The sequence below is a fragment of the Bacillus rossius genome, chromosome 1 (assembly GCF_032445375.1).
Source record: "Bacillus rossius redtenbacheri isolate Brsri chromosome 1, Brsri_v3, whole genome shotgun sequence".
Classification (NCBI taxonomy): domain Eukaryota; kingdom Metazoa; phylum Arthropoda; class Insecta; order Phasmatodea; family Bacillidae; genus Bacillus; species Bacillus rossius.
In genome coordinates this window covers 15410950-15432608 of record NC_086330.1, presented here as the reverse complement: position 1 = coordinate 15432608, position 21659 = coordinate 15410950, and the positions used below count along the sequence as shown (strand labels likewise).

The following is a 21659-nucleotide window of genomic DNA, read 5'->3' as shown; positions in this document are numbered from 1 at the left end:
AGAAAGTATTATTTATGTATATGAAGTTTTAACATTAATTTATTAATTGAAGCTCTTTACGTTAGTGTTTAATGTTGATTTTCAAAAAACTATAAATTTACTAAAAGAAAAGCAAACATTATAAAACCTTACATTTTAACTTTAGTTAAAATACACGGGAATGATTTTCGAGACATAAAGTATTAAGTACAGGTTAATAATTTTTTACGTGTACTTATGTTAATATATTTTAGTGTGATTAATGATACAATGTTAATCTTCTAAAATTTTAATTTTGAATAGTTATTTAGAAATATAATATTTATTCATACGATAGGAGGTATCGAAAACAAAAAAAATTTCGCCTCTTTCCATATGAAACTTCTGTAAATTGTTAGGATAAATTAAATTGATGTATTGTGCAAATTGTGTGTATTTTGTTTCAATTTGTAACAAAACCTTTAGGCCACTGAAATAGAGATACCACTCATCTTCGAAATAACTTCTTGTTCGTAGCTTTAAAAAATAATTTATGGCCACAGGATCATTTTTCGACTATAACCAAACCTCACTTTCCCCTTAATAGAGAAATATTCAAATGTAAAGCTTTTATTTAATGAATGACGGTAAGCAGCATTTTTTTTTTTCACTGTGAATGTTGGTGGTTTTAATTCTGTTCTAAATTAAATTACTAATGCAAAATTTTAACAATAATGTTTTATAGTAAATTAAAATAAATTTTAACAATGCGTGCTTAGCAAATATTTTGATTTTGAACCTTGAAGTAAAATTTCTTTGTATGATTTTTCTTTTTTGAATTTTACTTGTTGTTGTGTAAGTCACGTAATAAGTTTGTTAAAGATTAAAGTAATCGTTTAGAAATTAGAGTTTTAATAATAATTTTTTATCTGTCATAATATTCTGTTTATTACCTCGCATTTTATTAACGCTAGATGCCTGCTATAGATCTTGTTACATAAAAATGCCAGTCATATTTATTATTATTTTCTTAGGATAATCTGTTTTCATAGAGATAGGAATATTGTGGTATAATATAATAATGAGCAGTAATTCAATTATTTTCTGTAGAATTTTCTGTTGCGTAATGTATTTTACGAAAGCAATGTTGTAATTTTCGAATATATGTAACATGATTGTTTTAAGTGCTTACTAAGCAAATTAACAATACAAGATTTTTATGTTTAGTAACTACCATTAAGAAAAATTAAGCAGAATGTCACAAAACAAAACATTAATGGTAAAAAAATCTAATAGAAATTGTTGATTCAATGACGGGTACATTTAAAGGTATTAATATAGTTAAGATTAAAAAAGCGAATGCATAATAAAAGTAAACGTTATGTGTTTCTTAATGTTAGTTCCAGTAAAAATTTTTCCAAAATTCTGTACAAAGTTTCATACTTAAAAATATACATTTTATAACATAGTGTAAAATAATTGGTGTAAAATTATTTTAATGTTGATTATTGAATAAACATTTTGAAAATTCTCCACGTATTCTTATTTATGGTCTGATACATTTCTCGAGCTTAAGCTTCTTCATCAAATCTTTATTAAAAAAAAAGACAGGAAGGAAGATGTTTCTAGGAACAGAGTCGGAGATGTTTCTAGGAACCCAGCATCACACACGAGCAGAATCAATAATAATTTTTTGCTTTCGTGAGTTGCAGAAACATTTGCGCAATTGATTTTTAAAGCTAACTTGTAAAATCTTTATGTCAAAATACGTGTTTATAAAACGTTTCCATGGATGCACTCTCATCTGAAAATCAAGTGGAATACGAATGTTCTACATCAATATTTTCCAAAATCGTCTTACAACTCTCTGACAAGTTACTGATTTAATAAACCTTAAAATGACTATAAAATCCCTTTTGAAAAAAAATATAAACCTATAAAAGAAGTATCTCCTACAAATAATGAACTTACGATTTTATAAAATGTCTGTTCTTTTAGTATTTCAACGATATTGTTTCTCGAACGGAAAGGTAAAAGAGTTCTCTGTACGTCATTCAATTTTTCCCCAATGCTTTTTATCGTAAGATTTACGTATAAATACACTATCAAAATAATATAAATTTAAATTGTATTTTACATTTTATTTTATCCATCAGATGGTAATACATCTTAGTATTGTAAGAGTATATAATAATATACCAAAATAATAGTACTGTTAGACTACGAACCTGGGTGGCCAGGGAGCGACGCACGACATGTACTTGAGCGATCTTGCGTCCCCACACTGACGTCACGTGCGCATACCTTTGGGGATTAGGGCGGCCCGGCCTCACCATCCCCTTTGTCTTGACGCCACACCCTCCTTCCGCGGCGCTGTCATCTATCTCTTAGTTGCCTGGGAATTCCGCGGGCTTACAGAGGCCGCGGCGTGGAGTGGCGTGGATACGCGCCGCTGTTCTGGATGCTTCGAGGGTCGATCGGTTCGGCTTGGGACGACGCGACACGTCACAAACACTCCAGTCGGTTCCAGAATGACGGTAAACGGGTATAAAAGCAGCGACGCCGTCCTCCGCGGGAGTTCCAACGGGCGAGTTGAGTGAAGTGCGAGCTCGGCGAGTGGAGCGACGTGGAGTGACGGGACTGTGCGAGTGCGACTGAGTGGCACGAGGCTGTGTGTGTGCGGGCAGGCGCGAGGTAAGTTGAGCCTAGCTCCAGTAAGGAGTGCGAACTGTGGACTTGACAGACACTTAGTGATTTGTGAACAGTCATTAAGTGTGGTATTTTTTTTTATTAATATTGTAAATATTAGTAGCAAATAAAACTGTAAAAAAATTAATTGGGCTAACCTTACGAACCCATTTTCCCCACTCGTAACAATAAATTATTTTAATGATTCTTCCAATGTGGAGGTTTGATTTAAAATATTTTCATGGACAAACGCCATTGCTGGTTTTAACAGTATGTCATAGAGAAACTACATAAATAAACACGAAAGATTAATACACAAACACACAGAAAACCACCAGAAATCATACTATGTCAAATGTTAAATACATAAACAGCACAGAGAGTATTCCATGGAAATAATTAGTCTGAAAAAATTATAACACAGACAAACAGTGGAGTGAAAACAGCGTGGCAAGAAAATAAAATGGAGCCAAACAACAATATTGGACAATACAACGAAAAACAGACTTACTCAACATTGATACAAACCAAGTAATCTGCATAAAACAATGACAACACAGCGATGGACAGGCAAATCCAGTGATGAAACGTAACAAATATTCGGGTCAGCACAAACAAACACAGTAGACTTCTTAATACAAACAGTTGAGATGTTTCGGGAACTCACATCTGTTCCCTTCGAAACAGTGGTCTTTATTTGTGTAACCTCCTCCCCTAGCGTGGCCAATAACAATACAAGACGGCGGTCGGCACCTATGGCATGTAGCCTTGATGCCTGTCCCGGTACCCCTTTTGTATACTACTATTTTCAGATATGATTTTGAAGATTTACTTGGTTTTCCATACATGATTGAGGAGTTTTACGTGAATTTACGAAAATGACTAATAATATGACTAATGATGTTAATGATGGTTAATGTGCAACCTAAATTTGTGTCCTAGGTGGTGAAAGTGCGTCCAATTGTGTGTCCTTTTGTTCGCATGTGCATTCATATTTAAGGGGTAGATGATGAGCATCCATCCTTTTTTTGAATAATGTACGTCCTCGTTGATGAACGTGCGTTCAAAATGTGCATATTTTTTTTTATTAATTTATATTTACGATATGCTTAATTTTTGTGTTAAATTTACATTCTAATGTGTGTACACATGTTTGTCATTTTTGATAAATGTGCGTCCTACATGGCTTGGATTTTTCCCAAAAAAACGGCATTTAGAAATTCCTACTGTACTCTGAAATACTTCATGTGTTGTGGGGATGGCAATAAAGTCCAGAGGAATGAAGAGGTATAAACGTTAAAATTGATAAAAATTATCGAGAAAAAATATATATATTTGTTGTAACATTGAACTCAGAAATCCATTTTCAGACGTATCTATATTTTAACAGAAAAGCCACTACCCTCTATAATTACCACTACTAGGCCGTGCTGCAGGTTTCCCAGTTCATCCCCTCTCCTCGTGTTCACGTGACACAGTGACGTCACTGGACGGATACGCCAAGTCGTCCATTGCCCCTTTCCTAAGAAAATTTGCTTCTCTTTGAGAAAAATGGCTCCACCGGATTGTTTGAGGAATAAATGGGAAAATTTTCCCCTCGAAAACGGAAACTTTATCTCGAAGTAGGGAAATTTTGAGTTATTTTGAGGACTTTGAGTCGTTTCTGAGGAAATGTTGACACCACTATGGCCCCCATGACGCACAATTCAAGATTTGGTCGACTTTTCGGCTGAACCCTGCGTTCGGGTCTAAATGTTATATACTTCTTACCAATCCTGGGAAACTATCATATTCTTATTTCTAAGCATAGAGTATATAAGTGTACTGGAGTCCAGGATTTTGTTACACATAATTATTTCATATCAATGCCCAAAATTAAAATTCTGAACCAAATAGCTTAATGCTGTAGATGGTAGATGATTAAACGTCAGGTCGACTTCAAGATTTTTACTGATCTGTTCAACGCATTATCTTTCTTTTTTTAATTCGCCGTCAAGTATCGTGGGTCAGCAGTAGTATGAAATACGAAAACAACGACAAGTAGTTTTTGCTGCGTGCGAACAAACACATGTTGTTGAATACTTGTATACTATCTCATATTTAACATTAATCCACGAAGCATAAAAGTGGGTAGTAGGAGTATTGTAAATTATTTTGCTTCTAATATTTCGTGGGTTTTTTTTCACGTGGATTTTTAATAATTTCATAATATAACCTTATTTAATTGTATATACAAGGTATGGTAGCCAGTTTTGGATTAACATTTCGTATGAAACCTTCGTTTGCAAATTCTTTAGTTCAACTACACATTAGGTTCACCCAACACTCTAAATGAACTTGGGTTTGTAAGTCTTGGGGAAAAAATAATTTATGTTATTTAATGAATGATATAGTAAAAATTAACAGTTTCAAGACGATGGCTTTTTGATTCTTTGCTCTCAGTATACGGTAGGACTGACATAAAAATTTGCCTTTGAGTTAATAAAAAAACATTAAATAATGATTTGCTTAATATAAAAATTGTATAATCTATTAAAAACATGTTTATATTACGAATTTATTCGCAATAATAAGCAAAAAGCTAAATATTAGAAAGAAGATAATTTAGGCCTATGATATTAACCCCCCCCCCCCTCCCCGGCTCTAAGGTTTTGACTCACACGTCAAGTTGGATATTTTTTTCTTTTCATTTTTTCGTTATAACATTTTAAGTTAACTTTATAATTTTAAGGCCACATCTCCCTCTAAATTTTTTGTTCTGTCACAGATATCTTATTGTTTGTGTAATATATTGGATATGAAATGTCGCGTAAGTATCCCTAACTATTATCACCTGCACAGCTTTTTACACCGATTTTATTGCACCAAGTGAACATATGTTGCGACTCATTTAAAAGAATCCCATTTTAAAACATACATCGTCATAATGTGAAAATATGTCACGACAGAACTAATAATTAATTATTAAGTTATATTTATGCCTATTGTATTATCGTGGTATAATATACAATTTTACGTCAACATTTATACATAACAAAGGACTTTAATATTATTGTGAGCTCTGAACTATTTAGTTGTCTAATTGGTTTCGTAATTTGTAATCATAAATTTAGTTGAGATTTTACAGACAACAAATGACAACAACAATCATGACTTATATGCGTGTTTTAAGCAAAAGACTAATATAACAATTTAAAAAGGAACTAAACGGTTTTCTGGACTATAAAAAAACATAAAACCAGCAATTAATTTAAACCAAGAAGACGTTTCATTTGACGAATGTTATAAATAATCAAAGCCTTTTCTTTTTAATTATCATATTGTGCTTGAGCCAAACAAAATTCATTTTCAGTTTTATAAACTTCCATCAGTGAAAGAAAACATGATATCTCGTTTTATACTCTTATAGTAATATCGGAACTCATATAAAGTTAATTATTAACAGCAAAATAATACGATGTTTAATGCGAAGCCTGGTTTGAAGAAATTATCATAATAAAGGATTAACGATATTGTAAATGAGTGTACTAATGCTGAGATGCAAGGAAAAAATTTCTTTGTGCCTTAAATTTATTCAAAAATGATATGCTAAAAACACTGAAGTTCAAATTGTTTTCCGCTCACATCCCTACTTAATATTATAAATGTGAATGTAAGTTTGTTTGTTACGCTTTCACGCGAAAACTACTTAACCGATCATCATGAAACTTTGTACACATTTTCTTGGAGGTATTGTAAGTAACACAGGATACTTTTTATTGAAAAAAAAATCATATATTTTTTCGAAGGGTAAAAAATTGATATTTGTATGTATGATCGTCTGACTGCGAGTTTAAGTAATAATTTGAATGACAATTAACGGCATCTGGTGTTTCAATAAGTAAATTAAATAATTCGCTAATTTAATAATATAATACCGGCGGTCAATTTACTATTCAATTTTATTTTTCTGTCACCACCAAGCAATACTTGAACTTTTTAATTTTTTGTTGTTATGTTTCTTTTTTCTACGGTGATTGTTGTTTGGACATTGATGCTGAAGGTTATATTTTACTTTCAAGAGAATTTTGTAATTTAGTGAAAATGATGTTGATCTAATTACTCATTTTTTCCGGACTTGCAGCAAAATTTGAATAGTGATTGGTGGTTGTACGCAAGAAAAAATTTATTCGTTAATAAAATCTAAACTTTTATTTTAAAAGAGGTGCAAGGGGAAATGGAGTATTTGTCAATATATACATCCATGGATACAGAACAAAGCACTTCATATCCTTCGGAGTTTTTAAATTCACTTGAACTTTCGGGCGTACCCTCACATAAACTTCAAATGAAACTAAATGTAGGCCTACAAGTTACGCTTATACGAAATGTAGATGCTCCTCGACTATGTAATGGAACGAGGCTTCGGATCACACAATTGGGGCAGAATATGATGTTTTTTCTACGTTAATACTTTGAACTTTTTAAAATGTTAGGATTAATTTTTTTTGTAATTGTGGAACATATTTCAATAAAGCATGTTTACAGTTTTTTAAGCTAAATCGGATGTTAGAATTTTTTAATACTGATGATTCCAGTCACGCATTAAAAAAAAACAAATACCATATTATTTTATTTTCTTTGCAATGATCTTTGATACTTAAGGACATAACGCGAGCGAAGCCGCGGGTAAAAGCTAGTCATTTAATAAATTTACACTGCTATTTTCTTTTGAATGGCCTACTTAAGTGAGATTTGATAAAGTAACGTTACTTGTAAAATTTGGGATGTGGATTAATTCTTCGGAATCAAAATCTGATTAATACACAATATTTTTGTAAATTACAGAAGAATTATAAAGTCACAATTTATATTTGTTTGGCAAGGAAGTTGAGAATCTGCTTTAAATGCAACAGTGCTTAAAATATAACTGACAAAAGTGTAACTTAAAATTTGGAATAAGTGGTTAAATGTGCTAATATATTACAATGTAATATAGCATTCGGAATGATATATATTTATCACTCTTTATTAAATTAAATGATAGAAATTTATATTTAGAAAGGAAAAAAACTGCTATGGCAAAATCATTTTAAGGACCTATTATGTTTTTACAATCTTCAAAATAATTTATGATCCATTATCAACTAATTTTTTATTTCGAAATGATCATAGAGTAAAGATCATAAAGTAAAATGTTATACATTTCAGGAATTAATATTTTAAAAGGCATCTCATCAAGCAAATTATATAAAGAGATGCATCAAGCATGCTCTTACGATGTAATGTCGACCAATTCGATTTTAAAATCAAGTGTACATTATTACCATTTTAATTATTTTTTTAGTTAGTTTAGACTCGTTTAGAGTCTAAACTAGTGTTTCTGAAGGGGTTGCTAATAAAAAGAGAGGAAAATCGGATTGAATTAACATAAAATTACAATATTTCGCAGAAAAAAAAGGATAATTATGTGATAACCATTGAATCATGAGTTGCATATTATTTAAAATCACGCGCTATGCGTAAGACATTGTAAATGCGGTGGGCAGAATTGTTTATTTTTTATTGCCTTATTTTAAGTAGCGAAGTTAAGGCGCACCGCATTGTCTTACACTTAACCACATATGTACATCATTAGAAACTAGGTACACGCAAAGTAAACCTCATAAATGTTATAACCTACACATACCAAAAATTGTCACAAATACTTTTAAATAAAAACTGTATTAACATATCAGTACAAATATGAAAATAAAAAAATAGCAAAAAGATACACATGAGCTACCTGAAGTATAATTAGAGACCGGAAAAATTCGCGAGTTTATTTCGCGATAGGTTAAAATACGAATAGTTATACCTCAGTGCTGCTTCTGCTATTGGCTCACAACTCACCTGGATGACTCTGGGCCAATGAGAAACACCCAAACAAAGCTTTATCGAATCACATGCTGCTACGTTGGGACGTCTCACAAGACAGCAGCCAATGAGTGGGTGACATTTGACCGAGCGTACGTAGAACTATGGAGTTCATCCTACAGGTCAATGAACCCGCGAATTTTTCCGGTCCCTAAGTATAATATATTAAAGGCTTATTTAAAAAAAAAGCCATTTTTTAATCCATCTAATGCTAAAGTTATAAAGATTTTAAAGATATTTAATAACCTAAATATTTATGCAAAAAAAAAATACACAAACAATTTAAATATGTATATTCCAGTACGTTTTCTTACAGTAAATCACGTACGTATTATATCATTGTTTGAACAGTGGGCTCAGCATGATGTTCCTAAAAATTTTCGGCAAATAATGCTTCGTGATAGTCTCTCGATAAGATAGTGCACGGGCACATAATTAGGGCCTGGATTCCGTCTCCCGGGCAGAAGTCATGGCGGCGCCGGTGGAAGAACACAGCGGGGCGCAGCTGCGAGGGAACCTGAGGGCCGTAGTGGAGGGCGTGGCGAGGAGGGAGCGCTTCACGGACATCGAAGTGGAAGTGGGTCGCGCTTCGTCCAAGGGCGACAACTACATCGGCGAGCTGCTGAGGGTCAGGTTGAAGGGCAGGAGGGACGGCGAGGAAGGGCAGGGCATGTCCCTCGTCGTCAAGCTGATCCCGGACAGCGAGGCGAAGCGGGAAGCGCTCGACATGGACTCCTTCTTCGACAACGAGTTGTTCGTGTACAGCGAGGTGATGCCGGCCTTCCAGTCGCTCCAGGAGGACAGAAGGGTCCCCGAGGCGGAGCGGTTCGGAGCAGTCCCCAAGCTGCTGGCCTGCGACAGGTCCGAGGGAGGCGTGTCCTTGGTCCTGGAGGACATGTCTCCGAGAGGATACCGCATGGCGGACCGCCTTAAAGGACTGGACTCGGCACACTGCTCCTTGGTCATGAAGGAGCTGGGCAGGTTGGTAGACAGTACTGGATCCAAACCTATTATAGATTGTTTTATAAACGCTGAAAAAATGGGGGTTGTCTGTAAAGTCGGTTTACGGACGTTAATTTTACGTGATAACGCCATAAGAAAACATTGATGAAAAAGTGCATACTTCTTAATTTTCAAATATTATTTACAGTTCTTGCAAATTGAATTTAAATAATTTGTTTAAATGTAATCATGAACAATTAGTTAAAAAGCCCGCCTCAACCAGTTTAATACTGTAGAAGCTTTTCTCGAACGGTGGTTGGCCGGTTCTTGCACGCTCGGCTCAGGCGGAACGTGACAATGAGTCACGTTTTTTTCATGCCTGCATGCCGGCGTTCAATCGATTTATAAGACGTTATCACGTCAAGAATGAATTCAAGTATAACGACAACGTGAAAGTTGGACATGACGCACCACCTGCAAATTCTTGTCTGTAAACTAGTTTTTTTTCTCTTACATTATCGTTTGTAAATCAGTTGAGGATCTTGAACCCAATATGCAACAGGAAAAAAAAAAAAGGATTTTTCCGAAAACTTCTAAGCGGTGGAAGTTAGGATTTTTTAAAAAAGAATTTTTCTGTGTTAAGAAAAATGTTCTACTTTTTTTTGTATGTTAAGGACTCGGAGCGTGCATGTTATCTCCGTGGCAGGTTCCACGCCTTCTCCTTCGCGCTGCGCGACCAGCGACCTGAGGAGTTGCAGCGACTGCGCTCCGGCGTCACTGAGACGCTGTTCGGACCGCGCGCCCACTTCAGCTCGGAGCAGGGCAAGGCGAGCCTGAAGCAGAACATCGACCAGGCCTCGTCCACCATGCTGAAGAGGTTCCCACTCGAGTCGGAGTACATGGAGCGCTTCAGGCGGTTCTGCTCGGACTTCAACAAGCGCGGGGAGGCCGTCGCCAGCGGGGAGGCGGCCGAGCCGTGCGCCGTCATCTGCCACGGAGACTGCTGGACCAACAACATCCTCTTCAAGTACAGCGAGGTTAGGTTGTTTCTTCTGGTAAATGGTGCACTTGGAAGGAGGTGTGTAGTGTGTCGTTCATCTCTCAGGCTCGGTCCTGGTTTTCCTGCCCGGATTGACAAGTTAGTTGGTTGAAGCCTGTCTGGTGGCAGACCTCGGTGGTCACCAGTTTCCGAAGTCAGTACGTATTGGTTTGGGACTTTGCCTGCTGGGCGGCGGAAACCTGAGGCTAACTTCCTGTGAAACTCTGTCCACTGACTTGCGTAGGCAGTTGGTGGTCCGCATGTCGGACAGAGTGGAGGGGACCTATTTTCCAAGTCTAGTTAAGATGGTGAGCTCTGGATTAGTAAGATCTGTAAGACGACTCCTATTCTACCCTAAAAGGGCGCAGATATAGGAAGGGAGGTGGCGGGTGATCCGGCCTTCGGGCCGGAAAACAGTGTTTCTTCTGGTGGCCCCAGATATGGAGGTTCAAGCTGCGATACTGTCCCATGAACATTTTGCCGCCATCCTGGGCTTTCTTACAAACAGACGACGTAGGTGCGAACTCGGTCCAATAAACAACAGCAAGATATTGACGAAAGTCTGCTTCAGAGATCCATCCTTGGACCTTTACTGTGTGATATTTGGTTGTGCAGATGATGAAGTAGCTTGGCTTCTGGGTTGTAGCCGTGTCCTTGGCCGATAATTCACCGACGTTTCGGTCGACATTGCAGTCGCCATCATCAGGGAACAGTTACCTACTGAGGAGCTACTTCTCTACCCTCTTTCTCTCATTTCAGCGTTATAAATAAAACAACGAGTAACGAGGAAAATGCAGCAAATATATAATTAGGCGCTATTACAATGATTATTTTAGAATAAAGCTAATCTCACAATCATCCATCTCATTCACCAGTCAGCCACTTGACATTCTGCCAATCAGATGGCTCTAAACGTTTTCGTCGTATACGTCCCTCAAAACTTTGCCAAGCTTTTACTTTTGACGGACGGATGAAATTATAACCTCAGAAATGTCTGAAAGTTGTTAAATTTATTTTTTAAAAGATTTATTTAGTATTTTTAAGCTGCTTTTGCATTATGTTCTTAATATGCCTATGAACACGTTACGAGTTTAATATTTGAAACAATAATTGTCTGAGACACATAAGAATTAACAATGCACGGTAACTCGAAGATATATTTAAGTAACTATTTCTATGTATCTTTAATCTTTACTAACAATAAAACTGTTTGAGGAAAAAAATCTATACATTGTATGAAATGATGAAAAATTATTGCAAACAGCTATTTACATTATTGAGAACTCAAAAATACAGTTTTTAAAATTTTTGTCTCTTTGTCTGTTTGTCTGTTCGAGCATCAATAGAAAAATACTGGACTGTTTTTCATGGTTCTTTTTAATGAAAGGCTTTTTCGCTAACTTAGAAACTAGACTATGGCTAAATACAAAATTCCAGCCCTAAAGGGGTGAAAAAGGGGTAAATAATTTTTTAAGATAAATAATATAATTAAATATGTATGTATTATTAAATATGTATATAAAATGTATGTATTAATTATATATAATTATTATATTGTTATATATAATATATTATACATATTATATATTACATACAATAATATATTATATATTATAAATTGCAAAATATAATATATATTTGCTATAATACATTACATATAATATATTATATAATATGTAATATATATTTATTTATTATATATAACATATATAATATATTATATTATGTAATATTATATACATATTTAATATAATATATATTATGTAATAATTATTATTATATAATCGTTTATTATACATATTATAAAACTTTGCAGTACTTGACATTCAAAATATGTGAAACAGTTCTGTTAACATCTGTATTCGAAGGAAAAAAAACCATCCCCCTTTTACACTTAAAACAGAATTTCGGTACATGTTGATGAAATTATGAACATTGACATTTAAAATAAGAGGAAATTTTATTTCGAAAAAAAATATGTAGATGACTGTCAACATGTTACTTACAGAAAAAAAAAACTATTTTCCTTTCTCATCCCAAAATTTTGGTACTTGTTGATGAAATTTTGCACATTTGAAGTACAAAATAAAAGGAAAATTACCAGATATAATTTATTTTTTTTAATTTTCTTCATCTTTTTTCTCAACTCTTTAATGCGTAATTATGACAGTGGCTGACAAAATGTTTGCATACTTGACGATCCTAATTTGTGGACATTACTGATTACACCTGTTTTGAAACAAATAATTTCTTCTCCCGTTTACACGATGTTTCGTACAATCACCCCCTACACATTTCCCTACTTTTAAAGCATAGTTTTGGTACTACTTGATACAATTTTGCATAATTGAAACATTTTTCATACTCAAATTTGGGATAAAATTACTATTTCCATCTTTTCGAAAAACTATATCCATCTCTATATCCCATAAATAAATAAAAATTGCTATTTCTTAATTAAAATTTGCTTACTCGAAGTTCAAATTTAAAGTGAATATTAAAGTGAATTTAATAGCTACGTCTGATTTCGAACAAAAATTTGATCCCACATCCACTAAATGAAGTACGTTTTCTTTCTGCATAAAGCCAAGTAATATATATTTATAATAACCTCTACATCCTCTGTGCTGTAAGGTATATTTGTTACAAAAGCTTTGTATCTATATCATAATAATTTTCGTGATAATTAATTTTTGATTAGTTTAGTGTATTATATGTAAAAGTAGTATAACTTCTAACTTGTGTACATTAGTACGCACACCATATATTTTAATATTTTTTGTAACTAGGTACCTAAATTATAATATTAAAATAACAAAAAATTGGTTTTTTGCTACCAGTAGGTGTTTCAACAACAATATATTATTTTCTCAGGCTCTCCATACAATTATAAGAGTTTACTCAAATTTGTAAATCACATATGAGGATATAGGTTATATATTTATTCGTAAAGCTATTTAACCATTCCGCTAAAGTTTTCTTTAGAAAAAAACGGGTTTCTAACAAAATGTAACTAATATAAAACAATTATTGTAAGAAAAACCTTCCATTTTTTAGTTGCTTACATTTTCCATGTGATAAGCAGCTTACGGAAAAAAATAAAAGATGTATGTGTTGACAAAATCGTGAGAATTTCTACAGAATGTAAAAATAATAAAAAAATTACGATTATTTATTTGAAAATATTAATGTAAATTATATTGAATGAATACAGGATCAAATTACAATAATTTAAAATTTAAATTTATTTCTACTATAATAAAATATTTTTAACAGGAATGGATTTACTCGTAATAATAACTTCTCAACACTGTAATAAATGTAACTAAACCAAATTTGCTAATGAACAAAGTTTGTGTTTCGTATGTGCAGATAATTGCGTGGTTTCTTGTAAGGATTAGCACAAATTGACACGTCACAGCTATACTATATTATACAGTAGTTCTATTAAACCTAGAGAATCCGCTATTATTCTGCACTACTCCAGACAATCTCTTACATTCTTCACGATTTCTTTGGCCAGCTGTACATATTTCCTGCGGAACTTGTACATCCTTTTGGCGGTTATATTGTAAACCCGAGTTACAGCCAACAAACAATTTAAATTTATACAATTACGTTATATTTCAGCGATCCTAAATTCACTTTACATTTCAGGGTGATGAAACTCCAGAAGCCCTGTGCCTGCTAGACTTGCAATTATCGCGGTACAGCTCTCCGGTCACGGACATAGCATACTTCCTGTACTGCTGTACAGAGGGGACTGTGAGAAGAGAAGCGTACAAGTCTCTGCTGTCGGACTACTACAACAGCTTCTCACAGTTCTTGCGGAAGCTTGGCTCCGATCCGGAGAAAATGTTTCCGTATTCAGCGTTCAAGGTAAATGATAAATCATAATTTTTACTATACATATTCACATGATGATTTATGACTATATTAATATTAAATTGATGCATATTTCTTGTGATTTTCAGTTATTGGCAGATTCTGTACAAAACAGTTATCCCACTCCAGTGGATACAACCTACTATATATAGCCTAGTTAAGTTATTTTAATCTTCAATAGGCCTAAAAGCATGTTAAATATGTTTTTTTAATATTTTAAAAATTATAATAATTATTATAGTTATTTCTTTAAACACACTAGCAATTTACTAAGTCATATACCACATAAAACGGAAATAACATTCAATTTCATAGCTTTTTGTTGTTTTCATTTTCTATTTAAAGCAAATTAAAATTTTTGAAAGACTTGGTTTTTTAATTTTATATTTTGTCCAAGAAATGTTATTGAAAGTGAGTATTTAGTTACCTTTGGATATTGTTCTAGAAAAACTATATTTTAATTTTTTTTCATAAACATAATACAATTGTATAGCAAGATTTATTCATATTTTATCCACTATAAAGAAAATATGTACTATTAAAAGAGGAATTTCATCAAATTTATATTTTTATCTATCTTACTAAAACTGTATCACCTAAATGATTAGATAAAAATGGTTTAGAGTTATGTAAATATATTCTAAAGAAAATCGTTAAGTATAAAAAAAATTATTATTTACTTATTAATTTGTGGAATACATTAATTTATTTGAAAGCTTGGTTTTTTTTTTGTAAAGAAATTGACAAGTATTTATTTCAAATAAAACGCAAGCCCTGTTTAAGTGATTTACTAAACATTTTCCTTCATATGAGTACCGAACATTTTATATACATCTTTATAATTTTCAATCACACTAAGTGAATATTTTATGTTTATATATATATTAAATTCTTAGGTGTGATATTATGCCGATCGTGTTGAATGAAAGTGTTTTAAATTAGTTATATACTGAATGTGTGTTATAAATTATCAATTTATATGAGAATTCACTTTAAACACCAACAATTAACCAACAGATAAAATATGGTATTTTTTATGCTCCAGTAACTTATGTTACCAGTTCATTTAATAATTTGGTGATAGAATGAATTTAAAAACCTCATATTATTGAATTAAATTTATGTTGGAAACTATTTTTTGTTGTTTGTTTGTCGTGACAGGAGCATCTGAGCAAGTTTTCACAGTTCGGACTAGCAATGGCTCTCGTAGCTATGCCGCTCTTCACTGCAGCTTCTGAAGATACGCTTGGTGTCGAACATTTTGGAAAGGAAACGGCGGACGAAGCCTTCAGTAAAGTCGCGTGCAATGAGCGCTACCTGCGGAGGATGGGTGACGTCATAGAGGACATGGTGGACTGGAACTTAATATAGGTTCCTTACACATTTATAGCCGTTAAGTCTCGGCTTCAGCCAGCATGTCGAAATTTTGTTTAATTGAAGAAACTTTATAAAAATTGGTTATAGGATCAATTTTGTATTGGTTAACCAATTTTGAAAACCCAAAAGAAGATTTCGTAGAGAAATTTGTCCGGATATCTTTTATTTTTAGTTCTTGCCTGGGATTTTACATAAAGCAAATAACAAACATTTTTTATGGCAAATAAATGTGTCAGAAAACACAAAATTCAGTGCTTGTATAGCATAATATCAGAATAAATTTTTCTAGGCATGAAAATGTAAAATATCCAAAATGATTTGAAATTGTTGCTCATGAATGATTCCTTAATTTTTTTTGTAAAATACTGTTCTAAAAAGAAAAAACAGTAAATAATTAGAGCAGTTACTTTATGATGATTTGTATAAAATGTTTAATAAAATGCATTCACAATAAAATAATAACGATCCTGTGTATAAAAAATAGCCCAAATGGGCTGGTAAACTGGAACCACATATGTGCTTCTTGATGAGATTATTAAATTATTGTGATTTTAAATGATACGTGGTTTTTACTTATTTTAGAATTCGTTTCAACATTTTGGAAAATAAATATTTCAGTTTTGATGCAGTAAACAAGTGTTTGTGGTTATATGTAGACTTGAAAAATTCACTGATTCAATTCGTGAAATGCTACAATTCAAATAATTATACCTTAGTGCTGCTTCTGCCATTGTTTCACTGTTAATCTGGAGTAATGAGGGCCAATTAGAGACCCTCACTCATAGAAGTATCAAATCACAGGCTGCCCAGTCGAGACGACTAACAAGTCAACAGCCAATGAACAGTTTGCATTTGCCCGAGTGTGTAGAGGATAGTGGAGTCTATCCTGGAGGTCATTGAACCCGCAAATTTTTCCGGTATCTAGTTATGTGATTATTTATATATATTGAATATTTTTTATTTCATCATTTGTCCACATCAAGAGGTATTTTTCACTGAATTATTCATCAGAAGTTAGGATCATTTCTTTCCTAGTCTGCATCATTCACTTGTTCGAACCTTTACGTAATGACATTGTACATTTCACATTTCACAAGGCATCGTGCGTGTGCATGTATGTACCTACTAGGCAGACCAATCAAATAAGTTACCGTTGGGAGAACGACATGTCATGCTCTACTATTGTACGACATGTAATGGTTAAAGAAAATTGGCATTTCCAATGGTGACGAGGGTAGTGTTATTTATTTACCATTAGCTGAAGTTCCCGGCGTTGCCCGAGTTGAACACAGGGCGAAGGAGAATTTTTAGTTTTTCGTAATCAGTTGAATGCATTAGCTGTTTTCTTAATTTGAACGTCAAGTGTGCAACATTTCGTCGAGAGTTGCCGAAATTCTGATTCACGGGGTAGAAAAAGGTGTTGTAGAAGGGTGACTTGAGAAGAGAGGAGGAGAAAAGTAGAGTTTCAAAATCTCATGTATTGAGTTAACTTTTTGTTTAAAACTTTAGATGGTAGTGTTCTTATTTTTAACGTCAAGTGGACAAATGTCAATCTAGGAGGGCAGTAGAAGGAAAAAGGGGCTACGGGCCTAATGTTATTCTAATGGGACAACGATTTCGTGATGGATTCTTGTGGTGACTTGTCAATCGTCAGGATTCGGCCATGTTCGGACGTTTCCGTCGCTGGATGCCTAAGATCGAGACCCCAGAAGCGATTCCTTCATAAGATAGATAAAATACCTCCGCTACAAACTCGCACTGGGTTCGCTTTTACACCGACAGACAAGGCACAAGCCTTCGCGAATACCCTTGAATTAGCCTTTCAACCTAATATCGAACCCTGTGACCCGCAATTTAATGCCGGAATATACAGAGACCTTACAATTAAACTTAATCAGCCTTTAACTTCAAAACCTTACTTAACTCAATCTCAGGAAGTTAAACAGGCTATCAGGCGTATGAAACCACGTAAGGCACCGGGAAACGATGGCATTCAGGCAGTAGTCCTTAAGAAACTGCCCGACGAAATTTTGGAATACCTAGCTCAATTAATAAATGGAATACTTAAACTACAGTATTTTCCATTGCAGTGGAAAGAAGCGAATGTGATAGTCTTTCATAAATCCGGAAAAGATAAGACACTGCCCCAAAATTATAGGCCCATTATTCTGCTGAGTACATTGTCAAAAGTAGCCGAATGCATAATTCTGCAGCGACTAAATGCTCACATTAAAGAAAATAACGTGCTGCCGGACGAACAATTTGGTTTTCGCAGCGCGCATTCAACAACGCATCAACTGGTCCGTATGACAGAACATATAATAACTGCGTTCAATCAGAATAGCTATAATCTCGCAGCGTTTTTGGACATAGAAAAAGCCTTTGATAGAGTACTTCATGAAGGCTTAATTTATAAATTATATAAAACTGGCTTCCCCGATTGTTATATTAAATTACTGGCCTCGTATTTAGAAAATCGATCGTTTAGAGTCACGACAGAAGGAGCACAGTTCGATTTAAAAATAATTAAAGCAGTAGTCCCACAAGGCAGCATTTTGGGGCCGGTTTTATTCAATATTTATATCCATGATATGCCTAAGCCCGCACACCGATCAGTTCAGTTTGGCTGCTACGCGGACGATACGGTATTGTTTACCAGATCTAGTATTCTAGAACTCGCAGCAGACAGATTGCAAACCGCGTTAAATTCAATAGAACAGTGGTGCACAAAATGGCGAATTAAGGTAAACCCTACTAAATCAGAAGCTATAGTTTTTACGCGTAAACATCTCCCGCCACTCGAAGATAGACCACGGCTAACACTTTTCAATGAGCAAATTCCTCACAAAAATGTTGTTAAATATTTAGGCGTGCACATGGATAGGAAACTACTATGGCGCGATCACATAGAGGCGAAAAGAAAAACAGCTTTCACTAGGCTCATGGCCCTCTACCCCGTCATGAGCAGAAGTTTAGGTAGCTCTGTTAAAAACGGAATAATAATTTATAACGCACTAATAAAACCAATAATCACGTATGCAGCGCCGGTGTGGGCAACAGCAGCGGAATCTCACTTAATCAAGCTACAGAGAATTCAGAATAAGAGTATTCGTATTGCGACAGATGCGCCTGTGTATTGCCCCGTAAGGGCTATGCACAGAGAGCTCAAACTCGAACTTTTAAAACATTATTATTTCCGAACTGCGCAAAAATGCTATGATAAATGTGCCATAAGCAGAAACCCATATATTTCATCACTGGGCGAACAAGATCCAGAGTTGCATGGAAAATATAAAATGCCAAATTCAATCTTGGCTCACAGACCTGCGTAGTGTGCTGTGGCTGGCTGAACGATCGGCCAATCATTCTCCCGCGAGTTGAAACTTAAATTATAGACATTAATGAAATAATTTGCTAATTCAAAATGGTCCGAAGCACGCAGGTGTAGGTTTGGCTCCCGGGAGTTCCACTGCCTGTGCTGTTAGGGCTGACTCCCTATGTCCGATGGGCATGGCCCGCCTGGCAGGCTTCACCTCCAGTGCTGGTTGTGTTTCTGAAAGACATGGTATTTTGAATTGCAAGCTTGCAACAAATACCAAAATGCGAATAGGTCTTGACTTAATTTACCTGTAACTTTATACACCGACAGTTCCTCTATATTTAACTAGTAGTATAGTAGTAGGTATTAGAGATTTGTAAATTAGTAATAAGTCCTAGATACTAAGTAATAGTCATCAAAAATATATATTTCTAAAATAATAAAAAAACTAAAAAATAAAATAAAAATAATAATAAAAATATTTATAGTTATTATTTTAGTTTTATCTGAAGCACTGCACGCCCATCCATGAGTTGGGTGTTTGCATATTTCGTAACGAAATGCCTAGTTTGTAAGTCATTTATCTGTTTTCTGTCTTAGTTTCTTAGTTTTTTAGGTGCTGACTGGCGGCGGAGTGAGTGGTCAGTGCAACCACTCACCACCAGGGGCGCTTGCGTCCCTGATCACTAAATCCAGTACTGGACAATTAGCAAAGCGGACCACGAGTCCAAGTACCCAACCCCCGCATGGTAGACTCTTTTCTACTCTGTCCAACTCTTCATCCAGACCATCCTCTGTCTCCTGTAAATTCCTACACGTAATGCATGCCAATTTGCATCCCGCATGAATGTGCCAAGGTTTTCCCTGTGTCTATGCAGGTTTTACCTGGGCGGCCCAACCTATCTCTAGTTATAGACTAGATTTAAGAGTGAGGGGAGTTAGTCATGGCGCCAATCGCTGCCATGGCTGGCCAATCCCCTCCTAGCACATGATGCATGCGACCCTCTCCCTGCATGGCTAATACCAGCATGACTAGGCGTATAGGCTTCGGCCTGAGACGCACCTAGGTCCCTCCCTAACCCGGACCCCTCCAAAATACACTTAGTTTTAGTTAGGTTAGAAAAATAAAAAAATAAAATCGAGACCCCATCGGCAATATTCGGGCACATTCGTCATTTTTTTTTAATCCGTTCTTATGGTAGTTCCTTAAAATATTTAAAGAAGTTAAACATATTTCGGTAGTGTGCGGATTCGAACCCACGACCGGGAGATTATAAACTCAGTGCTATGATCACGTTCTTTATTTATTTACAAGTAATGCATACAACAAATGTAAACATAAATGTCAATTACATGTTTGAATACATACTACATGTTTTTCCTGTGTGCTAAAAAAACAATGATTGTTTATAAAAGTTTAAAAAATCATACAATTAACTACTTTAAGACCAAAAAGTTAATACGGAGGTTAACTAAAATAAATGGCAAATCGTCTGAGTTCCTTTGTAAAAAATAAAATACAAGAAAATGAAATAGACCCACAGAAACATAAAAAATAACTTTTATTGTTCAGTTCATTTTTTAGTCAAGCCAGATTTAACGATATCTTACCAAAACGAAAATGAGAATGTTCCAAACCATGTTCGTAGCGTGGCCCGGCGGGTCATGTTCCACCGCTCCTGTCACAGGACCTGCATGAAGTCACTGGCGCTGTGACGTCCTTCAGGAAGTTGACAGCTTGCAGGAAGAACCACGTCGCCGCTCTTCTCGGAGAGATCGTATCCATGTGGCGAGATCGTATCCCTGTGACGATATCTTATCCCTGTAGTGAGATCGTATCCCTGTAGCGAGATATTATCCCTGTGACGATATCTTATCCCTGTAGCGAGATCGTATCCGGTGACGAGATCTTATCCCTGTGACGAGATCGTAACGCTGTGACGATATCTTATCCCTGTAGCGAGATCGGATCCCTGCGATAAAATAATATCCCTGTAGCGAGATCATATCCCTGCAATGAGATAGTATCCTACTAAGTTGAATGTTCGTACAAATATGTGTCCTTTTCGTTAAATGTGTTACTTTTTTTGTCAAATGCGTGTCCTGTGTGTGTGTTGCGTGTTAGTTGCGTGTTCATTGCATGTCCCATGTGTACTGTGGATCCATTGTGTGTCCAGTGTGTGTACTGTGTGTCCAGTGTATATTGTGTGTCCATTGCGTGTCCTGTGTGTGTAATGTGTGTCCATTGTGTGTCCTGAGTATGTATTGCGTGTTCGCTGCATGTTTATTGCGTGTCCAGTATGTTCTGTGGATCCATTGCATGTAAGTTGTGTCCTTTTTTTTATTGTTATTCCAAATGTGCTTTCTTTTCGTTGTTTGTGCTTTAGATTATGATTCCTTTTTTTAAATGTGTTTCCTTTTCGTTAGTTTTGCTTTAGATTGTGCTTCCTTTTTTAAATGTGTTTTTTATTTTGAATGTGCTTCGATAAGTCTGTATTTGGCCAAGATTGATCTCGTAGTTCGGAGATGCCTGGACTAAACGCCTGACATTGAACA

The 21659-nt window shown here is 34.9% G+C and overlaps 1 protein-coding gene across 1 annotated transcript; it reads left to right on the top strand.

The window, feature by feature from the left end:
- Positions 1-9009: 9009 nt before the first annotated feature.
- LOC134544681 (uncharacterized) lies at positions 9010-16340 on the top strand. Its single transcript, XM_063388507.1, has 4 exons — positions 9010-9522; positions 10190-10520; positions 14180-14401; positions 15569-16340. The coding sequence occupies exons 1-4, from the start codon at positions 9011-9013 to the stop codon at positions 15776-15778; spliced, it is 1275 nt and encodes a 424-aa protein (XP_063244577.1). The 5' UTR covers position 9010; the 3' UTR covers positions 15779-16340.
- The last annotated feature ends 5319 nt before the right edge of the window (positions 16341-21659 follow it).